Source organism: Pistacia vera, unplaced genomic scaffold, assembly GCF_008641045.1.
Source record: "Pistacia vera cultivar Batoury unplaced genomic scaffold, PisVer_v2 Contig309, whole genome shotgun sequence".
NCBI classification, from domain to species: Eukaryota; Viridiplantae; Streptophyta; class Magnoliopsida; order Sapindales; family Anacardiaceae; genus Pistacia; species Pistacia vera.
In genome coordinates, this window is record NW_022196123.1 from 782,508 (window position 1) to 802,832 (window position 20,325).

The 20,325-nt window shown below is 33.9% G+C and overlaps 1 protein-coding gene across 1 annotated transcript; it reads left to right on the forward strand.

Annotated features, from left to right (window-relative positions):
• Window positions 1-478: 478 nt before the first annotated feature.
• Window positions 479-2,231, forward strand: LOC116136073 (WUSCHEL-related homeobox 11-like). The gene is given in 4 exon segments (XM_031421795.1): window positions 479-1,063; window positions 1,317-1,351; window positions 1,353-1,487; window positions 2,109-2,231. Coding segments are annotated over 4 exon segments (738 nt in total). The 5' UTR covers window positions 479-513; the 3' UTR covers window positions 2,127-2,231.
• The last annotated feature ends 18,094 nt before the right edge of the window (window positions 2,232-20,325 follow it).

Consider the following 20,325-nt stretch of genomic DNA (forward strand, 5'->3'; position numbering starts at 1 on the left):
AACTAAAAAGAAGTTTGAATAAGCAAAATTTAGGTAGAAAAGGTATTCTGATAATTAAATTTTAAAATCCTCTCAGGTGTATTTGAAACTTTTAACCAAAAAGTAGAGGAAGTTCCAAGACAATTTTCACTAATATCTATAAAAGCTTTATACATACACACGTGTAGACATTTATCTATGTAAAAGGAGATATAGAACTAAAAAAGTTGAACACTTAGAATTTTAGAATTAATAAGAAAAAAATAATAATTTAAAAAAGAAAAAAAGAGGTGATGATTGTAAAGCAAAATGATAAGCTAACAAGTATAATTAATTTTCACATTAGCTAGATAGGGATGATTTAGTAACTTCACAAAAGTAACATTCCTTGAAAGCTTTTATATAGCTTCACCTGTGTTGCACTTTACTGTAGGTTCATGTGCTTAACTTTTCTCCTATATTTTAAACCTAGGTTTCAGCTTCAAGAATATTTCTTTTTTTCTTTTTGCTTTTAATTTTTCTTCAACAACAGTAATGGAAGATCAAGGCCAAGATAGTAACAGTCCTAGTCACGGCTCTGAGAGAAGTGAACCAGTGCGGTCTAGGTGGACTCCAAAGCCTGAACAAATCCTCATTCTTGAATCCATCTTCAACAGTGGCATGGTAAACCCTCCTAAAGATGAAACTGTGAGGATTCGAAAGTTGCTTGAAAAATTTGGTTCTGTTGGCGATGCAAATGTCTTCTATTGGTTCCAAAATAGACGATCAAGATCTCGCCGCCGACAACGCCAGTTACAGGCGAGCCTTAATGCTGGAGAACAAAGAAATCAACCGCAACCGAGTGGTGCAATTCAATACGAAAATAGCTATGCTCCTATGGGCTTCAACACGTCTCCAGCTTTTGCTTCAACTCCATCTAATTTTCTTGTTGGTTCTTCTTCTTCTTGTGGAGTTATGGGTGATGATGGTGCGGAGAATCTTTTTTCAGTGTCTGGTCAAATGGGTTTCCAAGAAATTGAACAGAACTCCAGTGTAACTTCAATATTATGCCCTTCAGAAACTTCCAATTTGCAATATCAATCTGGTAATTAAATGCATGGATGTGTTAGTCCATTAGATTTCTAATCTTTTTCATTTTCTTCAGCTAGTTTTTCCTAATAGATTGAGATTTAAAAAAAAAAAAAAATTTTTGATTAATAACATATAAATCAGCTCTTTCCTATTCTTTTCACTAAATCACTGAATTAAAACGTGGGAATAAAGTTAATTGAAGTACTAAATTTCCCTGTAATTAATTGATTGACTTTTTTTTTTCTGCGCGTGTGTGTGTAAAACAGGATTTATCACAGTTTTTATCAATGGTGTGCCAACAGGAAGTTCCAAGGGGGCCTGACATGAAAGCAGTGTTTGGCCAAGATGTAATTTTGGTTCATTCCTCTGGTGTGCCATTTACTAATGAATTTGGGTTCTTAATGCAGAGTTTGCATCATGGTGAAAGCTATTTCCTGGTAACCATTTCTTGAAAAAAATGTATTTTTTTTCAGTCTACTAATTATTGTCTCTTCCTTCTTTTCTCTCTTCTTTTTTTTTTTTTTTTCAATTTTTGGTTTGGCCTCAATTTGTATCTTAATATTGGGCATTAGCTTCTTTTCTTGGCAATCAGATTGTTTATAAGTAATTTAATAATTTGAGTTTAGATTTTCTTTTTCTTTTCCTTTTGCATGAATCCTTCTGATGAGATCAAATTCAGCTATAAACAGGTTTTTTTAATAGTTAAAACTGTACTTATATTTAGCTTTATCTGGGTATAAGAGGGAATTTTTGGTATGAAATCTTTCAACTACACATTCATACTTCATGTTATAATTAAGTATTAAAAAATGTTGAGATCATTTTTTGTACTTTAATTAATCAGTTCAAGATCCTTAATTAGAGGTCTAAATACGGTTTTGAAAAGTTTAAGTGGTACTAGATACTAATTTAATTATTTTAAGAAGATATGGGAGTTTCCTATCCGAAACCCGTTTGCTTTTATAATTTTTATTTTTTTTTTTTCACTTGTGGTGGGTTGGGTAGTTCATGGAATCTACCAAAACAGCTTACAAAGAAAAGTAAAATTTTGGTTACAGGTTTCAAGACCGGCATAAACAAGAATCAAAGCTGAAACAAGTGGGAGCTTCCTATATGTGAGTTCCAGTATACTAGGGCTGCTATTCTGTAATAATTCAAAGCTCAAGCAAAAAAAAAAAAAAAAAGATTATAAGTTATTGTATGTTCTATGTGTTCTTTTTTTTTTTTTTTTTTTAATTCATTCGTTTCTCTTTGTTTATATAGGAAGCCACCCAAGCTAATTTAATTAATATATACTAATTGCATGATCTAAAAATTCCTTTTTCAAGGAAACAATATAATGTATGGGCTGTTTATTTAGAAGTAATTAGTAAAAGTATGGAATATATTATATATCTTCGTTCTTGATATGTTTTGATTTTATGATATGCTTGCTTCTTGCACAATGTGAAAACTTGAGCTTTCACAATTGGCATATTAGCTTCATATGAACTTTACTTTTCTTTTTGGTAGAAACTTGAAACTTAATTGGTCCCACGTTGTCTCTACTAGATTAAGTTTGAGTCAAATCAGCTGTATTATTTGAGTTAATTTATTATTATAAATGTTAAAAGTCGTCTATTGCATATCGGTGATCATATATGGATTAATTCAAAATTAACTTTCTCTTCTTACTTACATTGTCAATTTATGATCACTAGAGCTTGATTTTTTGTTTGACTTTGTTTTATCTATTCATATGTTATTATTATTATTATTATTATTATTATTATTATTATTATTATTAATTTAATTAAATTTTACTTCGTCGGTCTTCTCGAGAATTTTTCAAAATTCTTGATACTGTGAATTTAATTAAAGATTTTAAACTTCAGTTTTAAATTAGCTAGGTACGTTGTATCAAAAATGAGAAGGGGGAGAACAATAGAAACTGCCCACTTAAAGTGATTATTCTTCTGAAACATGATTTGAAGTTTCATGTCTTATTTAAACATATAAAAAATTAGACTGGTTATTAGAAACGAATTTTGGCATGCTTTTGTAAGTTTATTTTGTCTGCTTTTTGGGATTTCTTTTAATCTCTTTTTGGGAAGGATATATTCCTTTTTGTGGGTTTCTTGTTTTTTATATTTTCACTCTTAAATTTTGACTTCTTTGAGAAAATTTCTTTTTGTATAAGGAATACGAATATTAGTGCTACAGTTAAATTAAAAGTTATATGTACTTATTATAAGAGAATAGGATCACAAAAGGGGAGACTGTGACATAAATGACAAGATTGAATAAAGATAAAAGAGTGATTATATTTTCCATAGGCTGTAAATGTGTAAGAACCAAAAAAGGATTTCTTTTTTTCTTTATTGAGTGAAATTAAAGAGTTATCTATTGAAGAACAAAAGATCTTCTCCTCAATTATGTTCCACTACGAAGTCACTTAAGTGAAACCACATAAAGTGCTACAATTGTCCTGTCATTTTTCCTTTTTCTGCTCTTTATATTTCTTGTACGTGTGATTGTTCATTAGGCAGTATTCATTTCAACTATCAAAACAAATTTTGTTGTTTAAGGAATTTCATAACAAGCAAAAGGGTTGAATTTAAGGAAAAGAAAGTTGGTATAGAAAAATTTATGACCACAAAATGATCATTCACTTCTGGACCGTGGTAGGTCGAGATTACAAATCTACTGACTCAATAGGATTTAGGCATAACATTAAAATGAAAAACAAAAAATTTATGGTTAAAGTTTGCCAAAAAAGCTTCTATAAATTATAATGCATTCACTAATTAAGTAGGTTTTATCTTGCTAATTAGATAAGAGACGCAGATCGCAAATCATATGGTTAAAGTTTCATGATATTACAAAACAATTTTTTGTGTGATTAATCACTTGCGAACAACAAATCTGATAAGACCAGAGGCTAATTAAATAATGAACAATTTTTTTGTGCTAATTATACATATGGAGGAAGAAAGCTTTGTGAATAATCAGTTGATTAATTTTGGAATTGAGAAAAAATAGGAGTTCAATTTGATAAGACCAGAGCCTAATTAAATAATGAACTCTTGTTTCCTTCATAAATATTTTTATTTAGCAACGACTTGAATTCGAGATAGACAAATCATAGGATTAAATGGTATATTAATGTATAAAACATCTTATCTAATTGCAACGACTTGAATTCAAGATAGACAAATCATAGGATTAAATGGTATATTAATGTATAAAACATCTTATCTAATTGAAGGGTAGGTCTGAAAAAATAAATAAAGCAAAAAAATATGTGAAGAGTGTCACCAATGTCGTATAAGATGGCATTACATGAAGGATTCTTGAAATATTTTCCCTGAATCCAATATTACTAGGTGTCTAGATTGTCAGTCAACATTTTTCTTCTAATGTGACACTACTTGAAATCTGTCATGTAGTTACTATAACATCCATTACATTATTACATGATTGCATTCTTTGGTTCATTATATTATTGTCACATGAACTCCAATGAGATTTATTTACATCATTTATAACAAAAGGTTGATTGATGGTGGTACAGCTAGCCTTTCAACTCTTCATAATAAATCATCTGTGATACGACAATGAAATATCAAAATATTCAATGACATATATAGCAGACACTAGTCAATAACAGACTTAGTGTCTTGAGTTGTATCCAAATCTCATAGTTATAAAGGAATTATTGTTAAAATTTTATTTAATCTTAGTGACACAATAATAACATATGCGTAGTTTCAATTTAAACATTTTGAGAACATATACAAACAAAAACACTACTATTACATAGACTACATAGACGGTTAGCCATATAAACAACCAAATTAAAACTCCACCGTTTTAAGGTGCAAGATTAGAAGTAAATGCAAGGAAACTTGTTCACATTGAGGTTTCTAATTAAGCTTTGGTTTGTATTTTACAGACTTAGATCATTCTCTTGGGCTTTTGGCTCGTATTTAGAGTGTTTTTTGTATCTTGATTTGTTTATATTTTATAGAGACTTGGATAATTCTCTTGGCCAGTTTCACTGTGCATTTAGACTTCTTTACAAGAACTTTTAAATTAGGGGCACACAGTTTGTGTAATAAATAAGATTTACCGGCAAATTAAATAAGAATTCAGGATAAAAAAAGGGATAGTATATATAAGAAAAAAAAGCCAAAGAATTATAGAATAATGCTGTTTCACCAAGGCACTTTTTTTTTAATAAATTGTGTCAACATATATAGTAATATGTTATAAGAATTAATTTGTTAAGTGATTTAATTAAAATTATTCTTTCCCCAGAAAAGAATCCCAGAAAGTTGTTTCCTAATAAGGGTGATTTAGTTGGTGGTGAAACTGCACGGCCAGTACGTGGATTCCCCCCCTCGAATTGAAAGGAATTGAAGTCTCGAAAAACCATAAAAGAAGTCACCAACTTGGCTTCAACACCGACCAATATAACCAATACTAAACGGACGGATGTTTGTTATGACATTTCTTTACTTTATTCTTATAACATTAGGGCACATTTACTGAGAAATACCATGTGATTAAACCTTTTATAGGCTGTCATGTGAATGCATAAATATATGCTTTCAATATTCTAATTAATTCTACCATTTTTCTTTTTATATTATAAGTTTAAACAACTCGGTCAATAACCTTCTCTGGGAATCCAATTTGTACTTGTCTTCCTCATGATTTGAAAGGAACAAATGGTCCATTTTTTCAAAAAATCCAGCAGGGTTTTTCTTGACTACTGTGAAGATTACTCGCATTTATAAAGAGGCTTCAAATCTTTCATTTTTATATGTGCCTTGGGTTACAAAGTACATACTGAAATTTATTTATTTTTTTGTGTGTGGGATAATTAGGTTTGTTTACTGTATAAACAAATATTGAGCATGGTAATTTTAACAGGACCCGTGAATGAATCCAATGCAGCACAAAAACTAAATAAATCTTTCTTCAGTTCTATGTACTTCTTTACTAGAGAATTACTAGATATGATGATCTTATTATGATAATTAAATAGTTTGAATTCTCGCCCAAATTAAACAAATTCCTTTTCAGCCTGATATTATCCAGAAGCTCTATTACAGTTACAAAAGGACTTCTAAAAGTAGCTTCCCAGGTGTATGGATGTATGATAAAGTTTTTTTTCTTTTTAATTACGCTAAAAGAAAATTAATATTTGAAATTAACTAGTTCAAGTTATTTTAACTTAAATTATTATCAGAATGTGAACTATTTATGAATTGTTATAATGTATTATGTTATTATAAAAGAAAAAAGTATAATCACCTTTCAATTTCGTCACACATGATATTCTTAAATATTACTCTATATTAGTTGTGTGAAAGTAGATGTAATTATTCAATTAAACTTTGTCGGTGATTATCTCAATCCAGTTTACTAATAAACAAAAATACGCAAGTCCTGACTGTGACCGTCCTATTACCTGTTAAAAAAGGTCATATTTGTGTTTTTAAAATATCAATACAACTTAATGTTGGTAGATTTATTCCCAATTGTATTCCTAAAATAAAACAATTCTACTTAAATACAAATTAGAAAAACTCATGTCCTAATCCAACTCTAATTTGGATTGAATTTGACTCCACAATCTCAACAATCTCCCACTTGGAGACTAATTCAACAAGTCTTCAATTCTTCACTTCCATCAATAGCGGCATCAACTTCTCTTTCTTCAAGCAAGAAGTCCAAACTAAAGTTGTACACAACTTCAGTTTCTCAATGGTAACCACCTTCGTAAACATATCAGCTGGATTTTTACTCCCTTCAATCTTCTCGAGAGTTATAACTCCTTCTTCCAAAACTGAGCATATGAAATGGTAACGAACTTCTATGTGTTTTGTCCTAGCATAGTAGACTAGGTTTTTTGCCAAGTGAATTGCACTTTGACTATCACAATACGAAGCGCCTCTCTCATAATTCTGACCCAATTCTTTTGGAAACTGTTGTAACCATATTAGCTCCTTACTAGCTTCTGTCATAGCAACATACTTTGCCTCTGTAGTAGAAAGAGCAACAATCTTTTGTAACTTGGAAACCCAACTGACTGTTGTACCACCTAACGTAAAGACATAACCTATGGTACTTTTACGGTTATCAATGTCACCAGCCATATCAGCATCCACATAACCTTGTAGCTCTAAGTCTGACTTCCTAAAGCACAATTTTGAATCTTTAGTACATTTCAAATATCTGAGAATCCACTTCACTGCTTCTCAATGTTACTTTCCTAGATTGCTCATGTACCTACTCACAACTCCCACTACATGTGCTATGTTTGGCCTTATACACACCATGACATACATAAGATTACCAATCGCTGATGTATAGGGCACCTTGGCCATGTAATCTCGCTCATGCTCTATTATAGGTGACTAATCTTTGGATAGTTTAAAGTGACTAGTCAAATGAGTACTTACTAGCTTTGCTCCATCCATGTTGAACCTATTGAGTACTTTCTTTACATACTCTTCTTGTGATAGCTTCAAGAAACCTTTGGCTCTGTATATGGTAATCCTCATACCAAGGATTTGTTTTGCAGCTCCCAAATCCTTCATAGCAAACTCCTTTGACAATTACCTTTTTGGCTTGTCTATTTCCTGTTTACAAGGCCCCACAATCAATAAATCATCTACATATAAAGGTGGAAAAATAACCAGCCCGCCCGGCACGCGACGGGTTATAGGAATTGGAACAAGGCCCTCTTGGCCAAAAAGGTTGGCCCAGCCCGGCCCATTAACCCTAACCCAGCGGGTTTTGATACAGGCCGAGCTAGGTTAGCCCATAATTTTTTTTATTTTTTTTGTTTTTTAATTTTTTTCTTTTGTGTAATTGTTTTTACTTTTTAGTTAACTTTTCAAATATCAATAATTCAATTAAATTAATTTTTTTTGTTAACATTTCAAATATTAATTCAATTTTAATACAATGAAATTGTAATATAAGAAAAATTAGATTTATTCATTTATCAAAAAATAAAATAAGAAATTACAATAATTATTGCCTCGTTAAAAACCTTACCAAGAAAAACCCAATGGGACAAAAACTTGGTAAGGAAAAAAGAGTGCAATGATTGACAATTAATTTAAAAGTTACAATTTACAAAACAACTAATTTGGGGGTTGACTAAGACCTCCCTCATCCGTATCATTTATATTATAAAATTGAAATGATTGTATTAAAGTACCGTCGACAACCTCGTATTGATCCTGATGGCGCGACCATTCTCAATCTCAAAGACATGTGAGGACTTCAATCATTTTTTGTAAAAGTTTAGTCCTCCTTTCATTTAAAATTCTTCCACTTGCACTAATGTTTGTTCGGATGAGACGGTTGAGACAGGAACAGAGAAAACATTCAAGGCAAGTCTGGATAACACCAGAAAAATACATTTTCTGGTTTTCCAATATTTTAAGACATCAACGTTGGCTCTTTGCTGTGGATCTGCTGGTAACACTTCAGGGTTTCCCAAATATTTGTGAAGCTCATTACTCTGTAACTGCATGAAGGACAGTACATTCGTTGTTGGTGCTTTTGAAGAGGAGGTTGTGCTTCGGGTTTGGGTCCTCTTCGACCTATTAAGTGCACTCTAGGAGTCGAAGTCTTCATTTGTTTCTTCTGATGCAACTTCCCCGGGTATTTCGCCTCTTTGTTGGTTCCCATACCTGTTTTTATATTGCAAATATACCTCTGTAAGACACTCTTTTACCTCTCCTAGTTGATTGACATATGCTTCGTTTTGTAAATTTTCAGTTAATATGTCTAAATCATTTTCTAAACCTGCTACTTTAATTCTAGGATCAAATATAGCACCTAAGCAATAAAGAAAAGGAATGGGTTTCCAATATTTTTTTTAATTTTAATTCCATTGCCTGTATTGGTCTCGCTAAAATTTCATTGTTTCTGTTTTTTCTAAATAAATCTGAATTTTTTATAATTGTATGTATTACCAATGGACTAGTAGGATAATACACACCAGAAAGTTGTAAAGTGGATTGGTAAAAAATTTTAAGAAAAGAATGAAATTTTTTAGCTATATGCCAATCATTTTCTACCAAATAATGAGGACCTCTATTATTTGCTACAAAATAACTAATTAAATTTGCATAAGGTAAACATGAATCAAGCATTAAATAAGTACTATTCCATCTAATAGGCATGTCTAATGCAAAAGTTCTACAAGACATATTTGATTTTATACAAGCATCTTAAAATTCAGCATTTCTTTTATTACTACTAGTAACCCAAGCTAAAGAATCCCTAATTCTATCAATATTATTTCTAATTTTTTCATACCACTTTTCACAATTAAATTAATAATGTGACGTGCACAGTGTTGGTGAAAAAACTTCAAATTGTCATAAAAAGGAAAATTAATTTTAAAAAAAATCTATAGCTGTACTATTAGCACTTGCATTATCTAAAGTTAAACTTATCACTTTATTAACAAGATTATAATCTTCTAAAACTTCAACAATTTTATTATAAATTTGTTGACCACTATGATCCACATCCATTATTCTAAATCCCAATAAAGATTTATTCAATTTACATTCGTTATCAAAATAATAACTAGTCACACAAATATAATCTTGTTTAGCTCTATCACTCCAAATATCGGCGGTTAGAGCCATACTAACATGACAACCATGTATTTTATTTTTAATTCTAATTTCATTTTCCCAAACAATTTTATTAAATCATTTCTAGTTGCAGTTTTAGAATAACTTTTAAATCCTGGAAAAAATGAATTTTTAATTTATCTTTCAAAATATTTATCTTCAGCCATATTAATAGGTTGATTAGTTGCAGCAATATATAAAGCTAATTGTTTTCTATCTACATCAGAATTATAACACCAAATAGTACCTATATTAGTTATTTGAGTTTGATTGGTTTATCTATTTCCATGTTAAGTAATATATTTATTAGCATACCTTTTTAAAGTACTAGTACCATTACCTAAATCGGCTTTATAAATATTTCCACAATACTTGCATCTTGCTTTCTTCACTTGAACTCCATTTTCTGTCTCGTAAAACTTATCGAAATGCACTCAAACGTCTAATGTGTGCCTATCGTCGATTTCGATAGCAGTTGATGAACCCGCTTCTACTTGAGATGAAGTTGGACGAGGACGACGATTACAAGGACGACTTCTAGAACCACCGGGAGCTGTAGCAAGTTGGGAGGAATCAAGGGAATATTATGAGATGTATCGGATTCTGAGACTGGGAAAGCGGGACTATTTGAATCTACTGCATTTATGTTAGTAAATTCAGGGGGACTATGATAGTTTCCTTCATCATCGAAATCGACGGGATGAAAATATCTATGCATTGTAGTTAAAAAAAAAAAAAAAAAAAATGATATAGAAGAAATAAAAAATTAAAGAAGGAGAATTGGAATTTGGAAATATGAATTGAAATTGCAAAAACTAATAAAAATTAAAATGAGAGCAAATTGACAACAAAGAGAATAATTGAGAGATTTCAATAGAGATTAGAGAAAATGAGAGAATGATGAGAGAATTTGGGATGTGAGAAAATATGAGAGTTTAGGCCCTATTTATAGAAAAAAAATGGAAAAAGAAAATGACAAAAAAGACCCCTCCAACTGCTATAAAACGGCTATATTTTAAGGGTAAAAGGGGTATTTGCAAAAAGAAAATTATTATTTAATTTTTTTTAATTTTTTTTGTCCAACTCGTGGGTCAATCCGGCAAGTTGAAAACTCCCAACCCAGTGGGTTGGAGGGTTTTTTTTTTTAAAATAAAAAATTTAACCCGCCAGGTTGACATATTAAAACCCAGCCTACTCGGCGGGGTATATGCAGGTCGGGTTCAACCCGGCCCGCCTTTTAGGCGGTCTAGATTGAACCCATCTTAATGCGGGCCAGGTTAGGGTTGACCCGCCTAACCCGGCCCATTTGTTCCACCTCTATCTACATATAATAACAGGAAGATATAGGAGTTACCAAGTTTCTTGAAATAACAGCAATGGTCTGCTTAGCATCTGAGGAAACCGTTACTACACATAAACCCATCAAACTTCTTGTACCACTGTCTAGGCGCCTGTTTTAGCCGATATAGGCTCTTTTGAAGTTTGCATACCATTCTCTGCTTTCCTTGTACTTTAAAACCCTGTGGCTGCTGCATATAAATTTCTTCATCCAATTCTCCATGAAGAAACGTCATCTTTACATCTAACTGCTCAAGATGAAGGTCTTCTTTTACCACTAACCCAAGTAATGTTCTTATTATAGTCAACTTAACAATTGGAGAGAAAATTTCAGTGTAGTCAATGCCTTCTTTTTGCTAAAATCCTTTCACAACTAGTCTTACTTTATATCGTTTCCTGCCATCATGTTCATATTTCACCTGATAAACCCACTTGTTTTGCAATGTCTTCTTCCCTTATGGTAGCTCTGTCAACTGCCATGTTTGATTTGTTAATATTGAGTCCATCTCATCCTTCATAGCTAGCTCCCACTTGATTGAGTCATCAACTTGTATTGCTTCCTTGTAACACTCTAGTTCACCAACGTCAGTCAGTAAAATATAATTCAACGAAAGGGAGTACCTTTGTGGTGTTCTTATGGTCTTGGAAAATCTTTTAGGTTCAAACACGGGTGTTTGTGGTTCAACTTCTGGAGCTATGTTATCTTGATCTTCCTGGTCATTGTCTTGCATGTCATTTCTTGGGAAGTCTTTCAAAGGAACTACCTCTTGCTTCTTCACTTCAAGGTTTGGACTTTCTAACTTCATGTTGAGTCTATCCTTGTACGTCACTTCTTCATTGAATATAACGTCTCAACTCCTTATAATCTTACAATTTTGGTCATCCCAGAAACGATAATCAAACTCGGCATTACCATAGCCAATGAAAAAACATTTGTTAGATTTAGCATCAAGTTTACATCTAAAAGTAGAGTCAATGTGAACATATGCTAAACAACCAAACACTCTTATGAAAGAATAATTTACCTCTTTGCCGCTCCAAACTTCTTCTGGGATCTTGTAATTTAGCAGTACATGAGGAGCAAGTAGACTGTAGTATTGATTGCGTCAGCCCAAAATGTCTGTGGTAGTCTAGCATGCAATCTCATGCTTCTTGCACGCTCGTTTAAGGTTCTGTTCATCCTTTCAATGACACCATTCTATTGAGGAGTTGTAGGAATGGTCTTCTCCATCTTGATCCCATTATTGGCACAATATTCCTTAAACCCTTGATCAATGGACTCTCCCCCATTATCAGATCACAAGCACTTCACCCTTAAGTTTGTCTCATTTTCAACCATGGCTCTCCACTTTTTAAAAGTATCAAAAGCATTAGATTTATTTTTCAAAAAATAAACTCATAGCTTTCTACTCGCGTCATCAATGAACGTCACATAATACTTTGAGCCTCCAAGGGATGACACAGGAATGGGTCCCCACACATCTGTATGATCCAACTCCAACTTTTTTGTCTTTGGTTCTCTTGCTACTTTGGAAAAACTTACTCTTCTTTGTTTGCCAAGGATGCAACCTTCACACAAATTGTGATCAATCGACTTTAACTCTGGTAATTTTCCCTTTGATTGAAACGCCTTCATTCCTTTCATGCTCATATGCCCAAGTCTACAATGCCACAAACTCGAGGTAACACTAGCATCTACGACTGGAACTGAATCTTTGTAACTATAAGTCATGTAAAGAGTTCCAATTTTATTTCCACGAGCAACCACCATGGCTCTTTTAGTAACTTTCCATGCACCACCCAAAAAAGACACACTATGCCCTTCATCCTCAAGTTGCCCAATTGCTATTATATTGAGCATCAATTTTGGTACATGCCTTAGTTTCTGAATTTTCCACACAGATTTGTTTGCCATCTTCAACCTAACATCACCCATACCTACAATATCCAAAGGTTCTCCATCTGCTAGGTATACATTTCCATGATTTCTAGCCACATAATTTTCTAGAATTTCACAGTGTGCAGTGGTATGAAATGAAGCGCCTCAATCTAAAACCCAAGAGTCAATAGAATTATTAACAGATAAAAGTAAAGCATCTTGTACCTCCTCAGTTATGGCATTGGCGACGTCATTTTCGTTGTTCTCCTCTTTCTTTGGTGCTTTGCAATTCCTCTGTATATGGCCTTTGTTGCCACAATCCCAACACTCAACCTTTTTTCCAAACCTGGACTTTCTTCTTCTATTCCTTGATTTTGATCTTCCTCTGCCTTGATTTGATTTTCTATCGTAGCCTCTGCTTCTTATTTCAGCATTCAAAGCATTCGATGTTATCTCACCCAAATCTTTCCTGCGAACCTCCTCAGCGAGAATTTTGTCTTTAACATCTGTGAGTTTTAATTTCGCACTACCTATTGAATTACTAATTGTTGCTCTCATAGGCTCCCAACTATTTGGTAGGGAGGCCATAAGAATTAGGGCAAAAACTTCTTCATCAAAATCAATTTTTACAGACGACGTTGATTAATAATTGTATTAAAATCATTCATATGCTCTGTCACAGAAGCACTTTCTCTCATCTTAAGATTAAATAATTCTTCTCATACATATCAGACAAGATATTCATCCACCCTGTTGTGGTTGTCTCCTTCGCCACGTTCTTGGTCAATGTCAACCAAATGACTCCTAATACTTATCTATCAAGGAGTGTCCAATCTTCATCTGACATCTTTTCAGGTTTTGCTCTTAGAAGAGGTAGATGTAAATTTCTACCATACAGATGATCTTCAATCTGTCATCTTCCAAAACACGTAATCTGTTTCGTTAAACTATTTGATCCCAGGTGTAGATCCTCCTTCTCCAACCATCGCTTTCTTCCTTGAACCTTGCTCTAATACTAGTTGTTAGGGGATTTAATTGAATACTAGTAAATCCTAAATCCCTGAAAGCAAAAAATAATGCGAACAAAGGACACAAAACAACCACACACACAAACACAAGATTTATAGTGGTTCACCTCCGTATGAGAGCTATGTCCACTTTGCCGCTATGAAATTTCACTATGAAGAAGAAGAAAAATTACAAGAATCTCTTAAGCCTCACAAATTGGCTCACTCACTAAACCCTATTTGGTGGCTCTCAGTCTGATTATGGCTTTGTCTTCTATTCAATTTGTGATATTTAACTCTAGCACTTAACCCCTTTTTATAAGTAATACATGAGACACTATTCCTAATAGAACTCAAACCCATATCCTAATAGGAATTATATTTAAATTCCTAATACAATTATAATCCTATTCCTAATTGTATTCCTAAAAGAGAACAATTCTACTTAAACACAAATTAGGAAAACTCATGTCCTAATCCAACTCTAATTAGGATTGAATTTGGCTCCACAATCTCAACACTAAAAATAGGTTGTACTATAATTGTAACTTAATTATATATCAACATCCTTATTTAGATGGGATATTGTCAGAACTTGGTAATGGAGAGGCAAGAGAAGCAACTTGGTTGCTGAGTATGCCGAGAGGAAAACATGGAGAGGCGGGAAAAGCAAGTTGGTTGTTGAGTATGCCAAGAGGGAAAAGAAGAACAAAGAGCTTTGTAGTGAAAATGCATTTGATTGATAGGTTTAACTTGTGCAAAATAAATCAATTTATACAGAAAAGAATACAACATGTAAGGAAAGAAATAATGCCATGATCTCTAGTGTAGTGGGTTGATTCCAGCAATCAAGGAGAAAAATAAAATCCATGATATTTGTCCTATAATAGAACCAAATCATATCTTGTAATGAAAGTCAATATCCTCAAATATCTTCACATATCAACACTGCCCCTCAAGCTGGTGGTTTACATACGTCATAAACTTCAAGCTTGCTTAAAAGATATGAATGTTATTTGTGACTTAGCGGTTTTGTGAAGATGTTAGCTAGTTGATCTATGTTCGAATGTGCTCAATTTTGATCATCCCATCTTGTATCTTGTCTCTGATAAAGTGGCAGGCAATTTCCATATTTTCGTCCTCTCATGGAACACTAGGTTGGTTGCATTTTCATTTGCTATTTTGTTGTCACATTATAATTTGATAGGTTTCTCTACTTGAATATCTAGATAGTTTAATAATCCAAGGGTCCAGGTGATTTTGCAAGTGGTCTTGGTCGTAGCTCTGTATTCGGCTTCTACCGATGAAAATGATATTGTTGACTGATTTTTCGTCTTCCATGAGATGAGAGATCCTTTGAGCTTAATGCAAAAACTAGTGAGTGGTCTTCTGATCATTGGATGCGATCCCCAATCCGAATCACAATATGCCATAAGGCTCAAGTTTTCTTCTCGAGGCAAGAGATGACCTTACCCTTTACATCCTTTTAGATAATTGAGAACTTTAATTACTACTTCCATATGTGATTGTTTTTGTGCATGCATAAGCTGATTAAGAATCTGGACTGCGTAGCAACTGTCCAGTCATGTCGTTGTTAGGTAGATGAGGTTACTGACAAGGCTTTGGTAGCCATAACTATCCTCTAAGAGTGTATCCACTTCAGAGCCTTGAGTAGTGAACTTTGCATTAATCCGAGTGCCTCTTTTGCAGGTGGAGAAAATTGAATGCCAGAGTGGGTGGAACAACTCAATAGCCCAAGATAAGAGTAAGTGTTGAAATGATTTAATATGCACCTAGAATAGAAAATTCCCAGAAAAACTAAAGGGGTCACAAACGGTCCCACTTAAAACCCAATCTCCTCGAGATTTTATCGTCTTGTTGGCAAAATTTTCCTAGACATATATATAACCATATAACTAGCTAATCACTGTCCTAAACTTAGGCTAGAGTGGGTTGGCAAAGCTTTGAGACTAGCGAAAGCTTGGTCGGAACGAATGCTCTGATAGCATGTCAGAACTTGGTGATGAAGAGGCAAGAGAAGCAACTTGGTTGCTAAGTATGCCAAGAGGGAAAAGAAGAACAAAGAGTTTCGTAGTGAAAATATATTTGATTGGTATGTTTAACTTGTACAAAATACATCAATTTATAAAGAAAAGAGTACAACATGTAAGGAAAGAAAATAATGCCATGATCTCTAGTGTAATGGCTTGATTCCAGCAACCAAGGAGAAGAATAAAATCCATGATTTTTGTCCTATAATAGAACCAAATCATATCTTGTAATGAAAGCCAATGTCCTCAAATATATATATATGTGTGTGTGTGTGGCCCAGATAAATGTGACCAATGACAAACTCATATCTCTTAAGATAATTGGATTGACAAAGATGAATGGTTTACAAAAACCGTTAAAAATTTATGTAGTATAGTAATATCTTTTATCAAGATATATTTGAATATGCAAAGTGGATGAGTGAGAGTTAAGAAATGATGGCAAGATATATTAATAACATATGATTCATCATTCGGTATTTTTCATTACATCATCTGTGAGCTATGTTACATATGATATAAATATATTTCAAGTTTAAGTTATAATTAACAACATATGATTATTCAGTTATAAGTATTAATTAATAATTATAACTTAATATAATTATTAATTAAGAACATATCATTCATCATTCGATATTATTAATGTTAGAACCTGTCAATTAACACAAACTAAACTCTAGATTCAACCAAGCAAGCATCTACACAAATCATCAACACAAGAACACAAGATTTACCGTGGTTCGATTATCCTTATTGGATAATCTACATCCACGTTGAGTGCCAAAAAAGGAGAGCTCACGGCACTACTAATTAGAACAAAGATCAACACAATACAGAACCAAACAAACCAGATCAATCTCTCTCTAATCTCACACAAGAATCAACCCGTAGCTAACCTAAGAACTCTCACCTGGAACCCTTAAGCCACACGAGTAAAACCACCCTCAGATTAACTAACAATTGCTAATCAATCTCCCAAGTTACAATGATTCTTTACAGAAGTGCAAAAAACTATCAAGAACTGATAACCCAATTAGAAGAGAATAAACCCTAAAAACAGATCTAATGCAAATGAACTATTCCCCTTCTTTTATACCGTTGACCCTTTGACATGCCTCAGCCATTGGATCTGGACAAATTGGATGGATAGGATTGCACAGCTTATTCAGTCTAAAACTCTGCGTTTCACTTAACTATAAAGTGGCGTCATTTTCAGTCTTCACTTCAACAATCTCCACCTTGAAGACTTGAAAACGTAATCAGTAGTACAGTAGGCTCTACCCATATCCCTCATAGCTCTAGTTAATGTTGTATTACTCCATGGACAGCAGCTTCAAGCGATGCTTGAATTTTGCTGGTGTGATGATCTTGGTCCCCATATCAGTTGGATTTTCCACAGTGGGTACTTTCTTCAGCTCAATTAATCCTTGGGCTACCAAATCTCTCACAAAGTGAAACCTTACGTCTACATGTTTGGTCCTCTAGTGATATATGGGGTTTTTACTCAGATGTATAGCACTCTGGCTATCTGAGTAAATTATGACCTTTCCTTCAGTCCAGTTTGCTTCTAACATCATCCCTTGTAACCACACAGCCTCCTTAAACACATCAGCAATGGCTATGTACTCAGCTTCTGTGGATGAAAGTGCAACTATGGGCTGCAACTGTGATTTCCAGCATATGCAGTTTCCACCAAGTGTAAAACAGTAGGCAGTTGTGGATTTTCTGGTGTCTCTATCACCTGCAAAATCTGAATCTACGAACCCAACAAGATCAAGCATAGAATGGTTCTTACAGAACTTCAAACAAACATTTAATGTGCTGTTAATGTATCTTAGAACCCATTTTAGGGCAGTCAAATGTTCACTACCAGGGTTGGACATGAATCTACTCAGTAGTGATATAGCAAAAGATAGATCAAGTCTGGTGCTTATCATTGCATACATTATGGAGCCAATCACATTTGGGTATGGGATATCATTCATCTTTATCATCTTAGCTTCAGTTTTAGGACACTGTTCTTTACTAAGTATGAAGTGATTTGCCAAGGGTATTGTGACTGGTTTTGAGTTATTCATACCAAATTTATTTATTACTTTCTGCAAATAAGCACCCTAATCTAGTTTTAAGTGGTTATTCCTCCTATCTCTAGTTATCACCATCCCTAATATTTTCTTGGCATTTCCTAAATCTTTCATGTCAAATTTTGAATTTAATTTCTTTTTCAGCTCTTGTATCCTAGGCTTGGATCTACTGATTAATAGCATATCGTCAACATACAACAAAAGATAAATGGGCAGATTTTCATCCAGATCAAAGTAGAAGCAATTGTTATAATTACTTCTTCTAAATCCCAGGCCTGTTATAAAGGTGTCAAACCTTTTGTACCACTGCCTGGGTGCCTATTTAAGGCTATATAGGGACTTATGGAGTAGGCATACATGGTCAGGGGCCCTAACATCAATGAATCCTATAGGCTAACTCATATAAATTTTCTCATCCAAGTTTCCATGCAGAAAAGCAGTAGTTACATCTAGTTGTTCTAATTCTAGATTCTGGTGTGCAGCAATGGCTAACATTAATCTGATAGTTTTATATTTCACCACTAGGGAAAAGACTTCATTGAAGTCTATTCCCTCTCTTTGGGTGTAGTCTTTGGCAACTAGCCTGACTTTATACCTAGGTGGGTCAGAGATTGAAATACCATCCTTAAGTTTATAGAGCCACTTACATTGGATCAGCTTCTGATCTTTGGGTTTGGGTACCAAAGTCCAAGTTCTGTTTACCTCTAATGAGTGCATCTCAGCCCTCATTGCTGCTTCCCACTTTTCTTTATCCTTGGATTTCAAAGCCTCCTCATATGTTTCATGTTCTGTCCTCTGAACTTCTGTACCTGCAAGCAAAGCAAAAAATATCAGTTCAGCATAAGAATAACAGGCAGGGGGCCTTACCTCTCTCCTGATTCTGTCTCTGGTCAGTTGGTACTATTGTAGGTCAGCTGGTTGGGGTTCTAAGATCTTATCAATGTTTTCTTCTGCTGGTTGTTCAGGTTTAGTTTCAGATTCTGTTTGGGTGGAGTGAGGCTGATGTGAAGGTTGTTCCACCTCAATTGATGTACTCTCAGTTGGGTTAGGATCTGGTTCAGTGTTTTTGGTGTTTCCTTGATCAGCGGCAGATCCTTTGCAAGGAAATTCACACTTATTGAATACAACATCTCGGCTTACAATGATCTTTACCCCTGGAGTCTCCCTATTCCACAACCTATACCCCTTTGTGCCTTCTTGGTAACCTAGAAATATGCACTTGGTAGACCTAGGTTCAAGTTTTCCTCCTACAGTGTATGAATAGGCAGCACACCTAAAAATCCTCAAATGGCTTAAGTTTGGTCTTCTACCAGACCAGATTTCTTCAGGACATTTTCCATTAATAGTAGTAGAAGGACTTCTATTCACAAGGTAGGCAGTGGTGGCTAAGGCTTCCCCCCAAAAAGTGTTTGGTAACCCTGAAGTGAACAGGAGACACCTAAGCTTTTCTAGTAAGGTACGGTTCATCCTTTCTGCCACTCCATTTTGTTGGGGGGTCCTAGCTACAGTTCTATGTCTCAAAATACCATGTTCTTTACAAAAGTCCCACCTTGTTGTGGGACAGCAACGCCTTCATCTTCTTTTTCCAACTCCCAAAATCTATCTTTCTGTCGTATTGAGTGATTTCTAATCGTGTGGTTGACATTTGTGTTTAGACAATTGACTCTATTTCAAGAACCCTAATTTGAAACCCTAGACCGAATTGACAATGTAATTCTTGAATGAATTGATAAGACTCAGACCAGAATCTTCATCAAGATTTTGGTAAGTGCTTGAAAATACACTTAGTGGTTTATATGTATCATTTGTGGGAAATTAGGATTAATTCGCATGAATTAACTTAATTGTTTCATAAAGGCACTTTTCGGGATCACGGGTATTTTTGTTGTGTTTTTAGGAAATAAGGCTCAAAAATAATATTCAGATGAGAGATGATGCTGGCGAGAGAATTTTTGATGATTGGAAACAAACGGATCGAGAATCGCAGTTGAATTGAAGAAGTTATGGAAGTTGAAGTAAAGAGAAGATTCTAGATTACGTTCCAGCTTGAGCATGCCTCAGTATTTTAAGAATATCTTGATCTGTAAAATTTGGATTAAGACGATTCTTACACCGTTGGAAAGCTAATTCAAAGGGCTACATTTCATATGTTTACCACTTTTTCAAATTCCATCGTTATCGAGTTCAAACATCACCATCTCTGAAGAACAGTGGAATGATGCGGGAAGAAGACCTGTAGCTACTGTGCCGCGACACACT